The sequence below is a fragment of the Artemia sp. Qi Xiang Cuo genome, chromosome 11, assembly GCF_049724085.1.
Source record: "Artemia sp. Qi Xiang Cuo chromosome 11, ASM4972408v1, whole genome shotgun sequence".
Lineage (NCBI taxonomy): Eukaryota > Metazoa > Arthropoda > Branchiopoda > Anostraca > Artemiidae > Artemia > Artemia sp. Qi Xiang Cuo.
This window is the reverse complement of record NC_142804.1, coordinates 58334306-58359669: the sequence shown is the minus strand read 5'-3', so window position 1 is coordinate 58359669 and position 25364 is coordinate 58334306. Positions and strand designations below refer to the sequence as shown.

General features: G+C 33.9%; 1 protein-coding gene across 1 annotated transcript in view; it reads right to left on the bottom strand.

The window, feature by feature from the left end:
- Positions 1 to 25364, bottom strand: part of LOC148947173 (vitellogenin-like) — a 117366-nt gene that overhangs the window by 71679 nt on the left and 20323 nt on the right. Inside the window, exons 7-13 of the mRNA XM_089096914.1 lie at positions 18761 to 18924; positions 17849 to 18017; positions 14139 to 14276; positions 13221 to 13385; positions 11718 to 11897; positions 8094 to 8273; positions 6483 to 6671 (exon numbers count right to left, since the gene is read on the bottom strand). Coding sequence (XP_088953040.1) covers positions 6483 to 6671; positions 8094 to 8273; positions 11718 to 11897; positions 13221 to 13385; positions 14139 to 14276; positions 17849 to 18017; positions 18761 to 18924 — 1185 coding nt within the window. The remainder of the gene's footprint in view (positions 1 to 6482; positions 6672 to 8093; positions 8274 to 11717; positions 11898 to 13220; positions 13386 to 14138; positions 14277 to 17848; positions 18018 to 18760; positions 18925 to 25364) is intronic.

Sequence of the window (25364 nt, the reverse complement as noted above, 5' to 3'; positions counted from 1 at the left end):
TAGTAACCTAAAATCGCCTAAGGTCGCCTAAAAGTAGTAGGTTTCCATTAGACTCGATAAAAATATGACAGGAAGAAATCAATAAACGTTTCTCTATAAGGGGCCCATGATACGTTCGAGGACGAAATATAGCATTATTCTCATTGGATTTAATAAGTGAAATGCGCCACTTTGTTTTGGAATACCTGTGAACCTGTTGAAAATGGCATATGAAACTTTCAGAAACTCTTAACCTTCAGTATAGTTTTGGCAGTGGTAAATTTCCTTCTTTTGCAACCTGTGCACGGAGGTGTGGAATAAGTTGAATCACAAACGCAGTGCTTGAGGCCCGTTTGAAAGGTAGTGATACCTCGATGGTTATTTGTTCAAGGTATAGGTATAGGAATCTGAAAGCTAGAATTAAAGATGGTAGTCTTCTATTTCAGATCCTGAAAGGTGTACGCCAAGGAGCTGTGACCTCTCCAGTTTCGTTTAATAATTGTGTTACTGGTGCTCAGGATAAGTTCTGTCGTTAGCTTCCTTTGCAGATAACTTAATGAACCTTTTCTTCACTCTCCATGGATGCATGGAGCTTTCAACTTTTGAGCTTCTCCAAGAAGAGTATGAGCACATTGGTTTGAGTTTTAAAACTGATAAAACAATTGTTCTGCCATTTAACTATAAAGTAAATAGAAATTGAATAATTCTAACCGGCTCGGAAGTTCCTTCTACTAGCAGCTTTATTTACCTGGGTATGCCTATTGGAGCAAATCTGAAATAAACTGCAAACCTGGTGTGACAACTTATGCTAGTAAGATCCGGGTAGCGCATGCATCCCTGGCTTCAAACGTTTCGTATTTGAGTAGAATTCACTGTCCTCAGTTATACTATAGCCTAACAGTTCCTCACCTACTTGCCCTTGCTCATGTTTGGTCTTTTTTTTTAACTGTGCTGAGAGAAAGCAAGTTCATCGCCTTTATTTCAAATATGCAAAGTATTTAATGGAACTGCCAGCATGGACAAATAACTCTTTTCTGCAGCAAACGTATCAATTAGTAAACCCAGCTGGGGATATTAAGAAGCGTATTCGTGATTTCTCTACTGAATTCTCAAAGTCTTCCCATCTTTGGTCATTTCTATTTGTCCCTTGTTCGTATTTGTCAAAGTATGTTCTTTTCTCGGCTGTTTCTTTTTTGTTGTTTTTGATTTTTACTCAGTCTTTTTCTGGGCTCTGCCCAATTTTTTTCTGTGACAGGTTATAAATAAAATGGTGATGATGATGATGCAGCCTGAAAAAAACAATCGAGGCATAAAAAAGCCAAACTAAAATTGAGTTTCAATGTTGTCACTCTTTACTTTTTTTTAACCTTTTCTTTGAAATTTGATATGGTTCAGAGTGTGCAATTTGAGCAATGTGAGGGAGAGAGCTATTTTCCTAAACCAAAATAAAAATCAAGTCAAGTTTGTTGTATCTCATTGGTCATAAGTTACTAAGAATCGGCAGTAATTGGTTTTTATAAGTAGATCCTCAGCTCTAAAATTCGATTCCGAGATTTTCAAAAACAATAGTGAGATATAATTTCTATGGTAAGTAGTCAAGCTACGTTGAGTATTCACGCTTACACAAATCCTTTCACACTAGGCTAACGCAAAATCCATAAGACCATTAGGATCATAGTCTTAAATCATCAAAATCATTCTGTGCCAACTATTCAACATAAAAAAATATCAAAAATATTAAAGTAAAAATCAGAAATAAAAATTCAGAACGAAGATGGAAATTTAAGCTCTGATCCAGTGTAAAAGGTATTCCAGTCAAAGTTCATTAATTCATTTTCACAATTTGTTAATTGCTCGTCCAGAAATTCTGTTTTGTTGCTATAAAAAGTGAACGAATTTTGTTAATCTATTTTCAAAATTTATTAATTGCATATCAAGAAATTCCGTTTTAATGTTACTTTGATGACTTTTCATAACGCAACACAAATTTGCATTATGTCAAACCTTATGTAGAGCTCCAGTCTACTTGGCACTGACTATGTTACGGATAAAAATTTATTCTTTAAGATTATATAACTTAACGTTGCGAAAATTCTTATGTACTTTTTTCTTAGATTCTGCTGTAAAAATTTTTAATTTAATGTAATAAAAATTAAAAAAATCTATGTAGAGCTCCAGTCTACTTGGCACTGCCTACGTTACGGACAACATTTATTCTTTAAGTTTATATAACTTAACGTTGCAAAAATTCTAATGTATTTTTTCTTAGAACCTGTTATAAATTTTTTTAATCTAATGTAATAAAAACTGACAAAATTCTACGTAGAGCTCCAGTCTACTTAGCACTGCCTGCGTTACGGACTAAATTTGCTCCATAAGATTACATTACCTAACACAAAGTCTTCCGTTGTACTAGTGTGAATTTGTTTTGTGAGGAAGAATTAGCGGCAGTTCTAAAAGGATTAGAAGATAATAAGGCCTCAGGTGTTGATGCTGTAGTAAATGAGTCAGAGGGCTACGCTATAGGGTTGTCTATAATAAAGATCATACGGCTCCAATGTTTTATTACTTATTTATTTATCTTTTATTTATTTTTTTCGAGAGGCATTTCATATGGAAGGAGTCGTCGCATAAACTTCAAAGGGGGCTCATTCGATTGGAAAGCGAGAGCTCTAGTGCCCTTTTTAAGGGTCAAAAGTGACTGGAAGGCAACTAACACCCCCTCCACGCCCACCATTTTCCCGAACACATCCAATTAAAATTTCGAGATAGCCATTTTGTTCAACATAATTGATTTCCAAATAGAAATTATGTTTTGAGGAGGACACTCCCCCCACAGCCCTCAGGGCAAAGGTTGTAAGCAATGCCCTGGGGGCATATAAGCTTTTTATAGAAAGTATTGTCGTAGAAACTTCAAAAAGGGCTCATTCGATTGAAAATCCAAAGGACTAGTGCCCTTTTTTATAGTCGAAAGTCATTCGAAGGAAACTAACTCCCCTCTCATTCTAAATATGTCCCGAAAGACATCCAATCACAATTTTGAGATAACCATTTTGTTCAACGTAGTTGAAAATTCTAGAAATTAGGTCTTTGAAGATGACAACCTCCCGTCCCCACACCCCTCAGAGCAAATGTTTTAAGTTATGCCCTGGGGGAATATAAGGTTTTTACAGAAAGCGTTGTCGTAGAACTTCAAAAAGGGCTCATTCGACTGAAAATTTAAATGGCTAGTGTCCTTTTTAATAGTCGAAAGTGATTGGAAGGCAACTAACACCCCTTCCACGCCCACCATGTCCCCGAACACATTCAATCAAAATTTTGAGATAGCCATTTTGTTCAAGGTAGTTGAAAGTTCTGGAAACTGTATCTTTGAACAGGACACTTCCTCCGCAGTCTTTAGGACAAGGGTTATAAATTATGCCCTGGGGGCATATATGGTTCTTATGGAGGGAATGCTCGTATAAACTTCAGAGAGGGCTCATTTGATTGGAGATTGAAAGTTCTAGTTCACTTTTTAAGAGTCAAAAGATATCGGAGGGTAACTAGCCCCCCTCCCCTCCGCATTTTTTTCCCAAATGCATCCAATAAAAATTTTGAGATACCTATTTTGTTAAAAATAGTTCAAAGATCATATGACAAAAACTACGGTGTCGACACAACCCCCAAGGGCCCGCGGGCAGGTGCTGTAACCTGTGACCTGGGGGCATATGTGGTTCTTATGGAAGGAATGCTCGTGTAAACTTCAAAGAGGGCTCATTTGATTGGAAATTGAAAGTTCTAGTTCACTCTTTAAGAGTCAAAAGAGATTGGAGGGCACCTAGCCCCCGGCCTTCACGCCCTTTTTTTGTCAAACCCATTTGATAAGAACTTTGAGACAGCTATTTAAAAAAAAAATAGTTCTAAGACCATATAACGAAAATTCCGGGGTGGACACAGCCCCCAGGGCCCGAGGGCAGGTGTTGTACTTTGTTTACTTTGTTCTTTGACACTTTGTTTACTTCAATACTTGGATTTAGTGATTTACGTGGCAACTTTAATTTACGGTGCAAGGGTTGAAAGCTGCACAAGTTGCTTAATACTATTTTTAAACATTGGTTCCATCGACGCTTCCTTTATTTCTTAATTTTTTTACTTTGGTATTGTTACTTTTACGCTAGCAATGACAATTCGATGAATATTGTACGTTGAAAAAAAAGTTTGAATTTGAAATAAGGTTATTTTTTAAAATTGAAACTTGTTGAAATCGAAGATGAACAAAAATTAATAAAAAAAAACTTTATGTAAAATAAATTTTTCAAAGACTGACGTTTTCAAAGTCTAGAACCTACTGCGCCAATGACGCAGTAGGTTTTAGACTTTTACAATGAGAGAAGGAGGCGATTCCCAAACTCTTGTTTGTAGTGATTTTTGTTCGTTTCAAGCTTGATTTGCATATTAAATTTAAGTTTCACTCGTTTTAATATTTATTTATTCATTTAAATTAGTATCTATTGTATGTTTGCTTGCATTGATTGTTTATTTAATTTCTGTTCGTTTTAAGTTTCATTTATATTTCAATAGCAAAATATATTTTTTGGTTTTAAGCTTGATTTTCATATTCAATTTAAGCATTACTTGCTTTAAGATCTATTTATTCATTAATATTATTACTTGTTTTATGTTTTTTGCTATATTGTTTTTGTTATTGTTTATTTAATTTCTGTTCGTTTTCGGTTTCATTTATTCTTTAATAGTAATTTCTCGTCGTTTTGAGTTTGAATTTTAACAGGTATTTGTATCTCATGAGCTTAAGGTGAAAATGGCCTTTACTTTTCTTTGAAAATCTTCTTTTACGGAAAGTTTTTTTTAAATTAATTTCTTAAATATGGTGGCTTTGAGGCTAGAATTAAGTTGCTTAAAATTATGAATAAGATTTTGAAAAAGGGAAAGTACCTAATGATTTTAAGAAAACGCTAATCAAACCACTGTATGAGAAAGGTGATAAGAGTGAGTGTGGTAATTATCTAGTCATTAGCCATGTTTCTGTAGGTAGCAAATTACTTCGTAAATTGATACTTTTTAGACTGAGAGATGCTGCAGACAAGGTGATAAGAGAAGAACAGTGCGGTTTTACAAAGGGTAGAGGATGTGTCGACCAAATTTTCCCTCTTAGGTTATTAATTGAGAAGTGCCTGAGCTATCAAATACTTTTGGTGTTTGATAAATCCTGATTAAATCATGAGCTAAGTAGGGTTGTGTTCTATCCCCCTTTATATTGATCATTTCGATGGACTTTGGCTTACGGAGCATAGGAAAGGCAATGGGAGAACACGGAATCAAATGGGGGGGGGGGGAACTTTCCTGGACTAGCTGATGATTTAAGCATCCTAGATGAAAGTGCGAGCAAAATGAATGAATTTTTAGAGGTTTTACGAGTTCAGAATATGTTTGAACTAATGTTAAGAAGACAAAGTCACTAAGGCTAGGAATAAGTGAAGATGAAAAGGTTACGTTGGGCAACAAAAAGATTGATCGGGTGGACAGTTTCACTTACCTTGGTAGTATTATTATTAACGACAGTGGGAGTAGTGAAGATTTAAAGAAGAGACATTTTACCCGAATCAAAAACAGAAGAAATAGTACCATTGATAGTAACAGGCAAAAGGACACCACCTTGCCTCAACCCTCTAACTATACTGTCTTTAAATGTATAAAAGGAGTCAATTTTACCCAAATAATGGAAAGGCTCAAGCGGTTTCAGATGGAAGGTATGAACTTTAATTTGTACCTTAGTGCTGCTAATATTAAAAAACCTTTTTCATATTAAAAGGCTTTATTTCAAAATATTGATATTAGTTAAAAAGGAAAAAAATTAACAGCATCCCATAAATTATCGTGAGAAAACTATTTAAATAATGCATTTTTGGAGATTCTGTAGTATAAGCTACGAGCAATCGAAGCCACAACTAAACAATATTTTTGTCTTTTCTTGTTCATTGTTATAATGGTTGCAGATGTGGATTTTATTTTAGACAATCAACAAAAAACTTTTCAAAAACAGAAAAGAGTTGTTTTAGTATTTATTAAAAGAATTAAGATATGGTAACCACACTGAACAATACAGGACTTGGATTAAAGCTACGAAATGAAAAATATTGAGTGTTTTTTTATGAAAAATATATACTCAAGCAGTTCCAGATGAAAATTATTAACTTTAATTTTTACCTTATTGCTGCTAATGTTAAAAGGCATAGGAAAAAAATTAATATAATTCAATAAATTACCATAAAAAAACTATTCCAAATCATAAATTTTCCAAGGTTCTAGATTCTTATTATTAATATAATAATATAATTATATCACACAGCTTTTTAATACAATGTCGTAGGTAGGAAAAACATTTCTTCAACAAAGTGGGGACACTAATCCCAGTTTGTGCGAACTATGGGGGAGGAGAATGGGAAAAACAAAACATCTTGGGCTTGTTATTATTATTTTTATTACTATTATAATAATATGTTCACCTTTTACAGAAGATAATCTGCTTCCTCTTCTACTAGATCCGTAGCCTTGGATTACTTCAGCAACTTCTAATGGAACGTTGTATTTCTTCAGAGCTTTTCCATTAATCCTTTCACCGATTGGTACACCATATTTCATTCTTTCTAATTCACTTAGTTCATATTCCTCTTCTTCAAGCTCTAAACGTGACTCTGGAAGAAATATATAGTTGAGAAGGTTGATACTTTAAATATTTAAATGGACATACGTTTTAATAAGGATTTTTTGCCATTTCTTTATTGATAAGTGCAAAAGAGATATGCTAATACACTCCATTTTTCCTTGTAAATATTTTTGTATATGTATATTTTTAAGCATTCCGATTAAACATTGCTCGATCTTTAAATTTTTATTGCTTAATCATTTTTTTTTAATATTTGTCAAATGCACCGTCAGGGGTGGTTGTAATTTTTATCCCTACAACACCCCACACAAAAGCGTCACAGGTATCTGTCAGTTGACTTCCACATTTACTTTGTATCTTTTGTAAAGATATAAACTGTCCTCTACTTTCCTCAACTGAAATTCCAAGAATGTTTTTTTTTTCAACTGATCTACATGGTAGTGGGATTCTTATAATATCTTCTTAAAAACTAACTTCCACTGGAATTTATGTTTTTTCTCCCTGCTATAAATTAACAATTTTCTGTTTCTGAGTTACATTAGTTTGTTATTATCTTTATTAACTTTATATTTGATTATACTTCTATTTATATATTTTAGTTTTACATTGTTATATTTTGTTATATATCATACAAAAATATATTTACATGATATGTATATATATATTGCTTTACTGTTATATTTTGCTATAGTTTGTTATATTTTGATTTATTTGTTGGTATGAGCTATCTTTTTCATGTCCAGCTACATCTTTCTGAACGTTTCTATTAAATCTGATTATCAACAGACGCAATAAGTTTCATCCCTTTATCAAAATTGTTTGATCCCTTAAGAAGAGTTATATTGAAGAAAACATGAATCGAAAATTGTAACTGACATCGGAATCAGATTAATTTCAGTTCTCAAAGTCAGTAGCAGCTAAAATGCTAAATAAAACAAAATTAAGATGAGAAAACTAAAAAGAATCTCAAGTCCAAACTTTAATTTTACAGAAAAATACAGCATATGGTCAGTCTAGTAAGCTGAATCCAATGATTTTTTTTCCAAACTGCTTATAAAAAATGGTTTTGGTCAAAATTTGCTATTTAGTTAATTAAAAAAAGTGACTGTTTACTCTTGGGTCCAAAAACATCAATCTTAGACCCCTGGCCCCAATCATATGTCAGATAAATTTCATTTTGTTCTTTTCCCAATTTTTCATTTCAGACAGCATTTTAGAAGATTTCTAAAATAAAAGATCTACAACAAAAATACTCACTCTAGTTGCAACCACTTCAAAACTATTGCTCTATTTAAAGTATTTTTTGTCCAATTAAAAAGTTTAATTTTTCATTGCTTTTAAAATTACATTTCATCAGTGTGAAAAAAAAATGTTAAAATATTAAAACTTTATAATCACACAGTCAGTTCTCCAATCTAATCATGACTTGAAAATGAAAAAGAAATCTTGCCTGCGTTCCTGAGTCTCTTTTCCAGTCTTTTGGCTTCTTCTGATGGTACTCCATATTTCCTCAAGATTCCCTCATTTACCTTTTCAACGTGAGATGGAACAGAATATTGACGGCGCTGAGCTGGAGTCAATTCATATTCTTCTTCATCTTCCAGCTCATCGTCAACGTAAGACTGAATACCTAAAATGACAAATATAAAAATTTTGATTTAAAAAAACATACAAATATCGCAACTACTCCAAATCATAGAAATGCACCAGGAGCATTGAGTTAAAAAAAGAGAGAGAAAAAAAAATATCCAATTCTCCCAGCAGGAGTGCTAAAAACCATAACTATCGTGGTAAAAAAAAGCTCTTATTAAATGAGGAAAAATCGTAATATGAGAACATGTTGACTGCTTACTTACAACCCTCCTCCCATTAGTTGAGAAAAGCTTGAACTCCTAGCAGACAAAACCATTTAGTGAGTATCAGCATTTGTACCTGTATTCTGGGAGTAATCACAGATTACTCAAAACATTAAATAACAACAAGTAGGCAAAAGTATGTGGTGTTTTAGATGATCTTGAAGCAAAAACTTTGTTTTTAGGGGCAAAACATTACTCTTTACGAACAAAGAGAAAAGGACCCATTTTGGGTGTTTTTCCGTGTTCTCAACATAAGAGGAGTTAGCCGGGATTGAATACAAATAATTTTAATTATTAGAAAATTCAAGAAACATGACATTTTTTGCCTAAAGAAAGCTGCAGCCACACACAATCTAGTTAAACACAGTTTAAGGGTTGAATAGTTTTGAAACAGTAATTTTGATTCAATTCCTGGCATGGCGCAAATTAATTGTTATTTTAGAAACTGGTTCATTCTTTCATTGGTCTGTAACCAGAGCATACGAGGATTCTGATGGGTTAAAAGAAGGATTAAAATTTGGCTGTTTTGGGCTATTTGTTGATGACGGCCTGTGCCACTTTTTATGATTTCAGGAATCGGATTTATATCTGGAGACTGAATGGTACCATTCAAATTGACGTTACATCTTTGCTTCTAATTTAGATAGGGTTTGTAGCCCAGAATTCAAACCATTACTTCCGAAGAGCAACCATAATCTACCAGGGTTATCATGGGATATCATTGTGTTGGCCTCCTTCAGCTGGGATCAACCCCTTGGCCATGTATCTTAAGGCAAATATCGATCCACTGGTCCGTTACATGACACTCAATTAGCTTCAGGGTGCTTAAAGTTTTCTTGTTCAAATTCTCCGCCTGGACCCTTTTCCATTCTTTTTTCACTCCAAATTTTTTGAAATTCAAACGGAGTTTAAGGGAGGGTTTGCCTGTTTCTGGTTTCCAAATCCAAACTGGATGCATATCAGATTAGAGCCCAATTTTTTCTTTTTTCTTATTTGTATGAATAAGAGGAAAAGGTTTCGAGGAGGAATTTTTTCCGATATTTCGAAAAAATTCAGTATTGAAAATGTTGTTGTTTTGACATTTTGAATCTTTAATAGCCCAAACGCAAACAACCTATTAGACCTAAAGCGTTCAAACTACATATCTTTTGATATTGGATCAACAATATTTCTGAAATTTCTTTTTTTTTAAACCCTGTCATCCTAATCGGCAATTATCTTCCAGCCATTCAAAGCAACATAAAGTATTTCAGTTAGTTATTGTTACTTACTCGCTATAGATAATTCCTTAAGTCACACTACCTTTCTATTTAAAAAAATTAAAAAAACAAGTATTTTTTTAACTGAAAGTAAGGAGCGACATTAAAACTTAAAACGAACAGATATTATTCCATATATGAAAGGGGCTGTCCCCTCCACAAGGCCTCGCTCTTTACGCTACAGTTTTTTATTGTTTTAAAAAATAAAGTTGCGAGACAAAGTCAAACTTCAGCGTAAAAAGCGAGGCATTGAGGAAGGGACAGTCCCATTCATATACAGAATAATTCCTGTTCGTTTCAAGTTTTAATGTCGCTCCTTACTTTCAGTTAAGAAAACTTGTTTTTTTTATTTGATTTCTGAACGTTTTTGAATTAATGTAGCCTGTATTTTGGCTCACTGTACATGAATGATCAAAACGAAATTTGCACATTAGTTTTCCTTTTTTTTGGCTAAATGTCTTTCTCAAAATTTTGTTCTGACGTAACTTACAAATTAACTTATGTAACGAATTTCCATATTCGTATGTTTTTATTACATATATTAGGGAGTTCGCCCCCTTGTCGAAACCTCGCTCTTCACGCTAAAGTTCGATTTTTTTTCGAATCACAAAGGCCAATTAATTAGAATAGATAGCTCTTTTGAAAATACTAAGAAACTTTAGCGTAAAGAGCGAGGTATTGACTAGGGAACAAACCCCCTAATAAATGTAATCATTTCTGTTCGTTTTAAGTTTTAATATTGCTCCTTACTTTCAGTTAAAAACAACTTTTTTTTATATTTATATAAAAACTTTTTTTTATATAAAAACGTTCGTAAATAAAATTAAACAACTTTCGAGCTAGCCATTTAACAAATAAAAGTAAAATTAATATACAAATTTTGTTTTAATTATTCATGTACGGTGAGCCAAAATCAAAACCTGCATTAATTCAAAAATGTTCAAAAATTAAATAAAAAAACACTTTTTTTAACTGAAAGTAAGGAGCGACGTTAAAACTTAAAACGAACAGAAATTATTCCATATATGAAAGGGGCTGTCCCCTCCTCAACGCCCCGCTCTTTACGCTAAAGCTTGACTTTCTCACAACTCATATTTTATTTAAACAATAAAAACTTTAGCGTAAAGAGCGAGGCGTTGAGGAGGCGACAGCCCCTTTCATATATGGAATAATTTCTGTTCGTTTTAAGTTTTAACGTCGCTCCTTACCTTCAGTTAAAAAAACTTGAATTAGATTTAATTGGTATCAAAATTCCGTTTTTAGAGATTCGGTTAATATTGACCCGGGTTGCTCCTTACTTACAGTTCGTTACCACGAACTGTTTGATTATAATTAAACAAACATATTGTTTTACCTGATTTTCAATATTTTCATTTCATTTTATTTAGCTTACAATAGGATAAAAATTAGAAATGTCACATCTTAATAATGTTTAATCCACAGTAATGGTACCATTTACCAGCATGTCACCTAAATGCGTTCTGAGACTATACTGGCCATAATGACGTATAAAAAAAGAAATAAACGAATAAAAATAAATAATAAAAACACGAGATCAAAATTAGGATAATTTTCCACTAAAGAGAAAAAAAACGAAAAAGACAAAACAGACATTTCGGTGAAAAAAATATATAGAAAAACATCGGTAAAATATTTGACCTTTTTGAAAAATTGTTTTTTGGGGTCATTTCAGTGAAAATAGCGCTTGGAAAATTATTTAAAAGATACAAAAGGTCTATCATAAAATTAATCACTCTAATTATAACGGTTCTAGGATTGTTGTCCTGTTTAATTTATCGTGCTCTTTTTTTGTTCTAGTAAAACGTTTAAGTTTTCATTGCTTTCAAAACTACAATTTATCATTCTAAAAACACTATTCTCAATACATAAGGAACTTCAGAATAAGACAGCCAATTTTCCAATCTGATTTATTATTAGAAAACGAAAAATAAATCTTGCCTGAGCTTCTGAGTCTCTTTTCTAATCTCTTGGCTTCTTGTGATGGCACTCCATACTTCCTTAAGATTCCCTCATTGACCTTTTCAACGTGAGATGGAATAGAATATTGACGGCGCTGAGCTGGAGTTAACTCATATTCTTCTTCATCTTCTAGCTCATCGTCGAAGTAAGACCGAATACCTAAAATGTTAATTTTAATAATTTTTGATTTTGCAGCCAAAACAGTTGCAAAAAACACAATTAGTTTAAATGCAAAACATGGGCCAAGAATATTGAAATAAAAAAGGACAGAGGGGGGGAAAAATCAAATATCCCCCAAAAAAGCGTCAGAATAATAACTGTTATACTAAAATATTTTGTTGTGACAAGGAAGTCGAAATATATACAAATTATCTTAATTATTAAAAATATGTTAGACAGTTGACATATATAGAGTAAAGAAAGTTACGGCCAGATAAAATATGGTTAAAGATAAATTAATGGGTTAATAGTCTGAACCATCAATCTATGATTTGAGGTCTGGAACCACGCAAATTAATTGCTACCTTAAGAAGTAGTTCATGTTTTGGTAGGTCAGTAACTTGAACATAGAAGAACTCTGATTGGCTTAAAATATATAAAATGGTAAGCCAAAGGATTGGGATTAGGATTCTTGGGCTGCTTGTTGATGAAAAGAGCCTGTGACGTATTTGTTAATGGTAGTATTTTTGTGTTTTGGAGATTCAATAAAACCATTGAACTTGATGAAAAGCTTTTGTTGTTAATGCAAGTCAGCTTGATTTTGGGTAGTTTTAGAGTTCAGGATTCAGTCTATTGCTCACAAGACGTTTCTTAAGCACCCACTACCAGAGATGAACATCCGATTGCATTGGTACCTACCATAGCGTCTAAGGGCTATAAGCTGAGTACAAAGGGCATACGTTAACCCCAACCTACCGACAAACAAACATATAATGTTAAAAGCATAATCCATTAAAGGGTATTGGGGAAAGATGAGCTGTACGTCACAGATACGACTGGTTTGAGACAATATAGGTGACCCAAGATCGTTTATATTAGGATTAAACATATGAGTTTAGAGATATTCAAGTGTAAATCTGAGTGTATCTTCTAAGCAATATGCTGATTTTAACATCTTTCATGAAGATAATCATTGCTTATTATCCCGGTCACCCACAAAGAAGAAATATTCTATGACCTGCTAGAGGTAATATTTGGTGGAATGCCAATGAGCCACGCTACCTCCAAATTCAAAAAAAATTAAATAGTTTTTAAAACTGAGAAAGCTATTTTTTGTGACACGAGAACAACTTGTCTTGTTTAAAATCTTCGCCCTCCCTTGAAAATACTTATATAAGCATTTACCCTAGTATTAGTATTATATACTATTCCAATATAATTTTTGAATAATTGTTGATTATTCGTTACCGCTTCTTTTCATCAGTAAAAAGCTGTCGAACTTAACTTAACCTTTCATTTACAGAATCAAATTGAATGAGTCACCTCTGTTTTTCTTTGAGAGTCTTTCTATTTCTTCCGCAGGAACACCGTACTTCCTGAGGATTCCAGCATTAACTTTTTTCTCGTGAGCTGGAATTCCGAATTTGTGGCGTACGTCGTGAGGTATCTCGACATCTTCTTCTTCATCTTCGAAAAGCCTTCGACTTTCTGAAAACAAGCATACAGAAATGACTTTGTTTCAAAATGTGTGGAATACTACGTATCAAATAAGCATTTTTATAAAGCATTAAATATCAGATTTATACTGATTTTTTTTCCTGAATATTTTATCATATGTTTTTTTCCTATATGATAAATGTTTTCACAAACCACAGTTAGGAATTATTTATTCATATATTTTTTTCGCTGAACAATAAAACACCTTCCTAATAAAAGAAATCTCAAGCTTAGAATCAGTCTTGATATAAATTCAAGTATGTATGTTTGTCTTTGCATACACTGGAAAACATTTTAAATAGTGAAGCTAGAAACGTTAAATTTCTGCATGTCACCCTTGCAATGGTGAAAATGATTATCGACTAAAATATAAAAACAGAAGAAAACCTGACAATATCACTGCATAGAACAAGGCTACAATAGTCGATAGCCTAAGTGAAGCGAGGACCAATTCAAGGGTTGTGGCCCGAAACGAAGCTAGGTCAAATTTATGAGAAGAAGTGAAGCGATCAGGATGAGATGATAAAAGCCCGCAAAGCGGGCTTTCTTCTAGAAAAAATAGCAGGTGCTAGACAAATTGTATGGTTTTTCTGAGTAATATGAGACTGTATTGGTTGTTTTCTCTCATAGAGGGCTTGAACTTCATCTCTTATGATTTCCTCATTATCACTACACCTACCTCTCACGACATGCTTTACTAATCTTTAGGATCTTTTTCATTCAATTATCACCAGGGCTACTTACCGGATCTGAGAACTTTATCTGTTGGTATGTTGTATTTCTTGAGAGTATTGATAGTAATTTTTTCATGTCTTGGAATGCCATGTCTTTTTCTTAAGGACTCTGAAATCTCTAGTTCTTCCTCTTCTTCTCCTCTTGGATCTACAAAGATTTAAGTTTTTGTTAAAAAAAGAAAATCATTTTGTATACCAGGTAACAAAGAATTCAAACATTACTTTATTGTGAGTTTCCCAGATTCATAAATTAATTAATTATATGATACTAGAAATTAGATACTCTCAAGATGCATTAAAGTTAACCTATTTAAAGTTAATGCTAACTTCAAAGTTAAAATTAACACATGTTTTCCTAAAAACAGCTTTTGAGTTTCATTAAATCCGGGGAAAATTTTTCCGACTGTAATCTGGACAACATAAAAGGAGAGTAAGGAAGCTTTAAGGAGTCTTAGTGAAATTCCCATTAGTTCTTGGTAAGAGATTAAGAGTACTGAAACCCATAGTCATATACCTCGAGTTCGGATCAGTAACCTGTTGCTATTTTTTTATTTCTTTATAGAATATCATTTGTAATAATTTTGCTTTTGTTCAAAATTCGCACTTATTTAAATAAAAAGGAGATGAAATCAGAAACAATTTTTGTCCCTGGACCCATTTTAGGTGCATTCAGACCTGAAATCTGTGATTTCCTTAATATTTCTTTTTTTCCCAAAATTATGAGGTTTTTAGAGCAATACCACATGTTGTCAGTGTTGCTATGTTAACCTGTGAAAATAAATAAGGAAAACTAATTACTTAATTTGACAACGTTTTTCATCTGTAGAAATGCAACCATTAATAATCATCAAGATTCTAAAAAATAGCTGCACCATCAAAGGAAAGCTACAAATATATTTTTAGCTTATTGTTTGCTGAATTTTCACCAACATTTTTTTCTTTTTTCTTTTTTTTTTAATTTCTGCCTGCCCCTGCCAAAATTATCATAACTGCAGATGAATATCTTGTTAACTAAAAATCGAATTTCCAATTTTTTCCAATTCTTTGAAATATATATGGTTGTGCAATTCTCCACTTCACCAATCTAAAGAACGAGAGTTTATTTTCAATGCTCTTGGTACCTCAAGAGCAACTTTTCGGTTCGCCCTCTATACTGTGGATGCTGAACTTGTTTTTTAGCTGTTTTTCTTTGGTGCTGGATAATCATGACAGATTTTGTACTTTTCCAAGTGTAAGTTTGCAGTGGTATCGATAAATACAGCAATAAAAAGCTCATATATAAATTTAACAGCAGTAATGTTTTTATTACGTATACAGAAGATCTCTACTTATTGGAGGCAGAAATTATTAGAAAAAATATGAAAAGTTTTAAAAAAAAATTGGAGGTATTTCTTCGCTTTTTCAATTGTGTAAACTTTCTAATGTAGATGAAATTTTTATAGGTAACTTTAAAATTAATAAATTTATATATTTAGAATTAGCATATTAAGTAAATGTTTTATAAAATTTTTTTTTTAAGAACTATTTTGTTGGTGGGTTCTAGTTTCTATTCACAAGTAGCGTTCCTTACGTGCCGTTTATTACTATGAACTGTTCAATATCTGTAACCTTACGTTCAAGGATGTATCCAGGATTTTGATTTGGGGGAGAATGTTTACGAAGAATCTTGAAAAAACACATCAAAAACTTGTTTACGTACATTTTTGTTATGTTTTTAGGAGTCCGGTAATTTTTTTTTTTTGGGGGGGGGGGTCAAACCCGGTATCCCCCATTCCTGGATACGGCCTCTTTTTACGTTTTGTTTATATCGTTAAAGAAAGTTGTTCTATTCCTTTTTGAATGTTTCTTTAGCATCCCTTTTAGGCTGATAAGCAATATTTTTTCTATTTCACAATCAAATTTATTTTCTTTATTATTCCTTTTCTCTCTTTTCCTCTTTAAGTATTAGCAGGTTTTAATTAAATCTTGGCAGTGACGTATTTAATATATCTATTTAGTATTGCTTTACTTTTCTGCTAAAGCTACCAATTTTCTGGGAAGGGGTTTAACTCGTAATCTTATTTGAAACTGCATTTAACAAATTTAGAAATAAATTACCAAGGATAGTGAAAAGAAAATCCAAGTGTTTGAATATAGGAAGTCACACAGACATGTATACGTTAAAAAATAATAATAAAATCGGCATTTCAATTTTTAATGAAATGTCAATTTTATTATTATTTTATTTTATAATTTTTTTATTTTTTACATAATAAATTTTTTTTATTATTTTCTTTATTCTTTCTTCTTATTATTATTTTTTATTATAATTATTATATATTAATTAGTATAATTTTATTATTTTTATTATTATTGTGATTTTTTATTATAATAAATTTTTAAGTATTTGTTTTTAAATTATTTTTATGTATTATTTTTTGTTATTTTATTTTGTTACCTAACTCCATCTGAAGTTCTTTTTCAATTTTTAATTGAAAAAGGCCTCCATACGCTGTTAGGTAGTTTTTGGCAGTAAGGGGTGCCAAATTGCACAAAGAAACGTGGGTAAGAATCAGTAAAAAATAGGGTAAGAACACATGTCCCCTTATAGCTTAAGAAATTGGAATTTCCCATTGAAGATATAATTGGCTTTGGGACTCAATAGACAAGACAATACTGATCTCCGAAAAACGGTTATCATAAGTTAATAATGGTTATTAACTGTTGAATTTCCTTGGACGAAAAGCGTTGTCAAATCAAACCAATTAGTTATGCTTATGTGCTTACACTGTTAAACGTGCCAAAACTAAAAAAATATGCACTATCCGGAAAACTTCGTAATTTTGCAACAGCCAAAAAAAAATCTTAGAAAATCACGACTTTCAGATATGATCAATAATAAAATGAATGCATGGGCGAAAAATGTTTTAAAATGTTTTTATTTTGATGTCTTTGGTACTCTAATATATAATTAACAAATGTGCAGCAAATTGAACTGGTTTAATGTTTCTTGAAAAACACTTGGTTTTGGAAAATTTTAAGTTCTGTCAGCACATTTTTTTGAGAAACTTAATGAAATAGTTTTCTTTAAGTTTTACATAATTTATGGTTTAGGTTTTACGGTTTAGCCTTAGAGCGAAACAAGTCTATTTTCTGACGTTTTGAAACAACCGATAGTCAAATATAGCAGCTCAACCCCATATTTGCCACGGTGTTCGTGCTCCAATCTTATTTCCCTCCGTAGTAACAGCAAACCAAGACCGTTTTTTTTCAACACATGTTAAACGATATCAGACAGATGCGCAAGAAATGGGTTGGGTTTTTGGGCCCTCCCTACTGTCCTCCAAGAAATACGAATATGTATATAGTTTTCCAGTAGTTCTTTTATAATACGAAATATTCGTTTGCTTTTTGAATTTTTTATTATTTTCAATCATGACAATATTTGTCCAACTCAGACATGAATGAATAAGTGCGTACGTGTATTGTGTTCATTGCTTGCCGATAATCTAGCCAATTCGTCCTTAAATATTGGTCTTATATCTGATTGGTCAGTTTCCGAGTCACCGTTTCTATATTTATGAACGAAAGTAAATAAGTTGGTAATTTCTAAAGGGATTTCGTCACAAAACCTCAAAAGCCTTTTTCCTGAAATACAATTTCACGGGCTTTATCTGCTCAATACTGAATTTTTCCTATGATTACCAAATCTAAAGGACAACATGAAAATATACTACTTACATTTGGCATATTCATTTTCATAAAAGGCTCTTAGGCTACGTTTTGTTTTCTTTCCTAAGACTAGATCCTCAAAATATTTCTTCGACCAGGCCCCTTGTTTGAACCTTGATAGCTCAGCCAATTCTTCAATGTCCTCTTTATCGAGTTCGTGACTTCTCTTTGCTCCTTTCTAGAATAATAAATTCTAAGAATACTTTTTAAATCTATTTTCTTCTCTTTTGTTGCGAATGCGTTGCTAACCTTTCAGTTATAATTATTAAGAGATATCAAAATAATTCATCAGTGAAAGAGAGGAGAGAGAGAAAGAGAGAGGGGGAGAGGGAAAGACGGAGAGAGAGAGAAAGAGAGAGAGAGAGAGAGAGAGAGAGAGAGAGGGGGGGAGAGAGAGAGAGAGATAGAGAGAGAGAGAGAGAGAGAGAGATAGAGAGAGAGAGAGAGAGAGAGAGAGAGAGAGAGAGAGAGAGAGAGAGAGAGAGAGAGAGAGAGAGAGAGTGTTATGACTAAATTCAAATGCTTTCGTAGTTTCAAAAGCTTTATGCTCATAGCTAGATGGCATTATGTTGCTAATCGTGAATTTGGTATGTGAAGAAAAGAAAGGAAAAAATAGACTTCGTTTATTGCACGTCTATCGATGGTGAATATTTTTGTAAAAAAAAAAAAATATTTAGAAAAAAATGTCTTCGTTTGACCGTCTTCTATAGTTTCTCGTATGATGTTAAATTTATAAATTTTAGCATAAATGAGAAGTTTACAATATATTTAGGTTTCTTAATTACTTAAAGCGACAAATTAGACACACATCAAATGAAAGTTACGAACTTCGAGCCGCAAAATGAAATCGATAAAACTCGGACAAATCTTTAGCCGACAAAAAGAAAAAAAACAACAACTGCGTGCGAGTAGCCCTTTTACCTTGTAAGCTGAAAATTCTGATGGAAGACCATGTTTGGTATGCCATCTCCTCAGAGAGTGCTCCAATTCTTCTTCACATTCAACAACACTGGCCAAGACTGGTAGGATTCCCTCATGTCCAAGGTTGCCAAGAGCAGTCAGGAAAGCCATTTTTTCAAATGTTGCTGAAACAGGAATGCATGTTATTGGACGCTTATTTTTCAAAATGTCACAGTTCAAAAGCACCATTTGAGCTATTAATACCATTTAATTGTGGAAAAATGCACCAAAGGGTCATGAAACTGTCTGATGAAGCCACAGTTTTAGTATCAACGCCAAAAGTAATTACACTGATGTACTTGGTTCAAGAAATTTCCAAGCCCTGCTTGCGCAATTTTGAAAATGAAATCAAAAACGATTACTTTAAATGCTTTATATTTTTCAGTTTTATATTTTCTAGTATATTTCTTGGAAAAAATTATACCACTTTAATCTTGAAGTTTGAGCAGTTACAAGCTAAACATATTAAAAAAAGCCTCTAAAAATGGTCCTACTGCAGCTTTACATACTAAATAAAAAAAAAAACTTTTTAGCATCCATTATTTACGCTAATTCCAACTAAATATTGAGTAATAAAAGTTCAAGGTTATTAAAAAAAAAACCACGGGCCTGGAAAAATAATTAGTCAGATCTCTAAATTTAACATGAAATATCGCTTTTAGAAACTGTACAAAAACAACAAAAGTTTTTTGTGATTTTTTTAATTCCACTTCCTCTCCCGTAGCTGGTACCAAAACTTTCAAATTCTTAAACTAATATCAGTACTTAAATACCGCCTACACTTAAAAAAATAAATATCAAATTACTTGATCTTGAAGTTTGAGCAATTAAAAGCTAGAGATATTTAATTTTGGTGCATTCTACAACCAATTACCTTTACCTTTTAACAATTAACCTTCAACCCTTAAAAATTCTGAAATCAAAAATGAACTAATGATATTGTTCTTAAAAAAAACATGGATAACATAAAATTAGGGATTTATTTCTAGTATCCAGCCAAAGAACTTGCATAAGAACAAGATATTTTGGCTCTTCAGGAAAAAATCTTAATTTTGACTCTCAGTGAAATTAAATAAAAAACAAGTTTTTTTTAACTGAAAGTAAGGAGCGACATTAAAAATTAGAAGGGACAGGAATTATTCCATATATGAAAGGGGCTGTCCCCTTTTCAACGCTTCGCAAATGTTGCTCCTTACTTTCCGTGGAAAAAATTGTTTTTTTTTAAATTTAATTTCTGATCGTTTTTTTTTAAATAATGCTAGGAAATCCGGCACCCCCTTCATAGTAATGTCCCTCCCCCCTGAAAACTTCTTCCATGGAAAGATCCTCCCACGTCACCCGAGAGCCCCCCCCCCCACTACCAGCAAAAATTCCCCTGAAAACTTCTGTATACTTCAAACCAATACTATATGTAAACATTGGGCAAGGTTCATAAATTGTAGACCTTCCCCCGGGGACTGCGGGGGATTAAGTCATCCTCAAAGACATATTTAGTAGATTTTCGACTATGCTGAAAAAAATGTTTATCTCAAGATTTTGATCAGGTGACTTTAGGAAAAAATGAGCTTGGGAGGGGGCCTAGTTGCCCTCTAATTTTTGGTCACTTAAAAAGGGCCGTAGAATTTTTAATTTCTGTTCGAATGAGCCCTCCTGCAAAATTCTAGGACCACTGGGTCGATACGATCACCCTTGGAAAAAAAAAACAAAACAAAAAACAAATAAACACCCATCCGTGATCTTTCTTCTGGCAAAAAATACAAAATTCCACATTTTTGCAGATAGGACCTTGAAGCTTCTCTAGTTGGGTTCTCTGATACGCTGAATCTGATGGTGTTATTTTCATTAAAGCACTATGACTTTCAGGGGGTGTTTCCTTCTTTTTTTCGAAAATAAGGCAAATTTTCTCAGGCGCGTAACTTTTTATGGCTAAGACTAACCTAGATGAAATTTATATAATTTGAAATCAGTATAAAAATATGATTCTTTTGATGTATCTATTGGTATCAAAATTCCGTTTTTTTAGAGTTTCGGTTACTCTTGAGCCGGATCACTCCTTACTTATAGTTCGTTACCACGAACTGTTTGACTACAATTTTTAGACAAGAAACTTAGTTCTTTCAATAAGTATTATCCAAATGCCTCAAATCCATGAAAGGTAAAACTGAGAGGTAAAACTAAAGTCAATTCCATGGAACACAAGTTGGGCCACTTTGGATATAAAATTGGAGTTGTGGCTTACTGTGGTACCGGAGAAATTTTAATCAAACAGTTTGTGGTAACGAACTGTAAGTAAGGAGCGACCCGGCTCAATAGTAACTGAAACTCTAAAATACACAATTTTGACATCAACAGATATATCAAAAGAATTTGCTTTTCATGCTGATTTCAAATATTTAAATTTGATTAGGTTTAGTCTTACCCATCAAATGTTAAAAAATTTGAAAAAAACGTTCCTGAATTTTCGAATCTGCAAAATTTGTCTGCAAAACTTGGAATTTTGTATTTTTTGACAGAAGAAAGATCACGGATGCGTGTTTATTTGTTGTTGTTTTTCCCAGGAGTGATCGTATTGACCCAATGGTCCTAGAATATCGGGAGAGGGCTCATACTAACGAAAATTAAAAGTTCTAGTGCCCTTTTTAAGTGAACACAAATTGGAGGGCAACTAGGTCTCCTTCCCCACCCTTTTTTCTTCGTCCATAGAGATATACTCACTCCTGGACTTCACCTAATCGACACAAAAAAACCAGATCGACCACTTTCTTATTGGTAAGAAGTAGCAGAAGTCGCTGTATGATGTGCGAGCGATTAGAGGTGTTTATATCTTCTCTGACCATAGCCTGATTAATGAAAAAATCAGAGTAAATTTGTCAGCCCCGAGAAAGGTGAGGACAGCTAGGCAATCACCCTATAACTGCGAAAAACTGAGTTACTTAGAAATTCGGTTGCATTTTGTGTTAAAACTGACCAACAGATTTGAGAAAAAGATTGGAATGTAATCAGAAAAAACCTACAATAATACTTCTTACGGAACGCTTGGTATGAAAAATTTGCCAAAGTATGGACGGATCTCCGTCGAATCGTGGGATCTGATCGAGAAGAGGGATGACAAGAAGAAATCTCTTCTCGACACTCTTTCCCCTGATGCGAGACACCCTCTTGAACTGGAGTATGCTGTGCTTGATAAGACTATAAAGATGAGCGTCTGTGCTGGTAAACACCGTAGCTTTGAACAGAAAGCTCAGAAGGCTGGAGAAGCTACTAAACGAGGAGACTCTCGGTCAGTGTACCGTATCACCAATGAGATAGTTGGAAAACGTCCAATGACAGATAGATTCGTCAAAGATAAGTTTCGACGACTTCTTACTCGCCCTCATAAAGTGCACGAAGCCTTGGCGACGCATTTCGAAAATTTATTAAATAGACCACCACCTGCTGATCCTCCAGGTATACCAGATACGCCATTTCTAAATCTAGCCGGCGATATTAAAGTATCCTTTGTTGGGGAGATACTATATGTTTCTAAGAAGCTGAAAAGTCCCCTGGGGAAGACCGAATTGCAGCTGAAATGATTAAATACTCAGTAGCTGCATGCATAACCGTATGGGCCACGTATAATTTGGAGAACTGAAGAAATTCCTAAGGATTAGGCAAAACGTACTCTCGTCAAAATATTCACAGAAGGCGACACTGCAAAGTGCGACAACTGGCGAGATATCAGCCTTGTATCTATACCTAGCAAACCACTGTAACTATAATTCTTAACAGAATCCAACCAGCGTTGAACGAACATCTCCGAGAGGAGCAGCATGGATTCCGGCCAAACCAATCACGAGGTGATCTTGTATTTACTCTTAGAATTCTGCTAGAAGAAGCGAAGGAATGGCGCAATAAGCTTTACTTGGTCTTTATAGACTTCAAAAAAGCTGTTGACTCGGTAGATCGACCAAACGCTTTGGATGGTTCTCCAATACTATGGTATTCCTGATAAGCTCATTCGAATCATTGAAGCATTCTGCGTGAAGACGAGTGACGGGAGTACCGGTTACCTTTGTATCATGACAGGGGTGAAACAGGGCTGTGTCCTATCACCACTGATATTTATTCTTGTCACTGATTATATTCTCCGGACCTGCGACAGACATGGGATTCAGTTGGATAATAAGAGACTCGGAGATGCTTATTTTGCTGACGATATCAGCCTCCTAGATTCCCGCAAACAAAAGCTCCAGCATTACCTTAACCAAGTCATTGACGCTGCCGAAACTTTTGGCCTTAAGTTAAATACCAACAAAACAAAAAGTATGGTGAACATTGGATCTCCACTCGACCTACGATGCAATTGCCTGACAATAGAGCAAGTCGTAGAGTTCAAGTACTTAGGAAGTACCATCCACAATTCAGGATCATGTCAGCGACAGGTCAAGTTAAGAATCGGCCAGGCTAATGTATCTTTCAAGAAACTGTCTCAAATTTGGCGCAGCCCGAAGTGCTCTCTCCAACTCAAGCTGAGGCTGTTCAACATTTTCTCAGCGCTTTGTTATGGTACTGAAACTTGGCAAATAGATCAAATACTTGAAAAGAAACTCCTCGCATTCGAAAACTTGTGTTTAAGGCGCATTCTAAATATCCAATGGTCCCAAAAGGTAGCAAACGCTACTATACGACAGAAGGCATCTCAGCCACTGGTAACCAAAGTAATCATATATAGGAGGTGGAGATACCTAGGTCATGTGATCCGCATGCCCGAAACTCGAGTACCGAAGGTCGTCCTTAAGTAGCAGCCACGCGGTACCAGAAGAAGAGGACACCCCAAAAACACCCTACGACGCAGCTACCGGGCTGACCTCACAAACCTCAAGGCCTCGATCTAAGCTGAAATGAGAAGATCTCTGGGCGGCTTCAGAGAGGAAAGATGACTGGCAACTCTTCTTGAATGCCCTGAGCGCCTCTGGAGGCACAGGAGGATCTAAGGTATAAGGTAAGGTATTTTTTATCGGGATGTAGGCATACATTTACGGGTGGGGGGGAGAATTTCTGCAGGGGGGTTTTCCACAGAGGAAATTTTCTATGGAGAGGGAAGTTTCCAGGGAGTGAACTGGTCAGGCGAAATTATACACTGGGGTAATTTGCCAGAATTCTTATACAAAATTCTTTGTATATGTATTGCTTTCTCTTTTCAGGTTTACGCACGGAATGGTTAAGAATAATTGTCCGGGGTAAATTTTCACCGGGATTGAATTGTCTTGAGGATATTTCCCTGGGGACGGGGTTTCTACATTGAGGTGGGGCCAAATTTCCACGCATTATTTAAAAAAACGATCAGAAATTAAATAAAAAAACAAGTTTTTTCAACTAAAAGTAAGGAGCAACATGAGAACTTAAAACGAATAGGAATTATTACGTATATAAAGGGGGTTGCCCCCTCCTCAGTGCCTCACTCTTTACGCTAAAGTTTGAATTTTGTCCCAATTCTTTAATAATGACTCCTGAAACACAAGGGCCGTTTAATCAAACGAACTGTAAATAAGGAGCGACCCGGCTCAATAGTAGCCGAAACTCTAAAAAAAGGAGTTTTACATCATTACGACATCAATATATATTTCAAAAGAATCAGCTTTTTATGCTGATTTCAAATATTAAAATTTTATTAAGTATAATCTTACTCATCAAGCATTTAGGTATAGCATGACCCCCCCAGCCCCAGTAGAAAGGTCTTTAACTTATAAAACTTGTCCATTGTTTGTAAATGCTATTTGTCATTAGGATGTAGGCATACATTTTTGGGTGGGTGGGGGCAAATTTCTTGCTGGTTTTTTTTTCCAGTGCGGAGCTTGCCATGGGGAGAGAAGTTTCTAGGGAGTGAACTTGTCAGGGGAAATTATACACTGGAGAATTTGCCAGAATTCTTATAAAAAATTATGTTTATATATCTTGCTTGCTCTTTTCCGACCCAATTTTACGCGCATAGTGGGTTACAGTAATTTTCCGGGCTAAATTTTCACCGGGATTGAATTATATAGAGGATATTTCCGTGGATAGGGGGTTTCTCGATGGAGGTTAGGCCAGACTACCTGGTATTATTTAAAAAGATAAAAAATTAAATAAAAAAGAAGTTTTTTCAACTGAAAGTAAGGAGCAACATTAAAACTTAAAACGAAGCATATATAAATGTATAAAACGTATATAAAGGGGCTCAACACCTCGCTCTTTACGCTAGAGTTTGAATTTTGTCCCAATTCTTTAATAATGACTCATAAAACACAAGGGCCATTTAATTCGAACAATAATATGCTTTTTTTAAGTACTAATTTAAATTTTAGCGTAAACAGTGAGGTGCTGAGGAGGAGGCAACCTCCTTTACATACGTAATAAAAAGAAGCCCAAGATTGTCATATGAGGAATAATTTTGAGAAAGCCATTTAGCCAAAAAAAAATTAAATTAATATGCAAATTTCGTTTTAATTATTCATGCACGGTGAGCCAAATTCAAAACCTGCATTAATTCAAAAACATTCAGAAATTAAATTAAAAAACCATTTTTTTTTAACTTAAAATAAGGAGC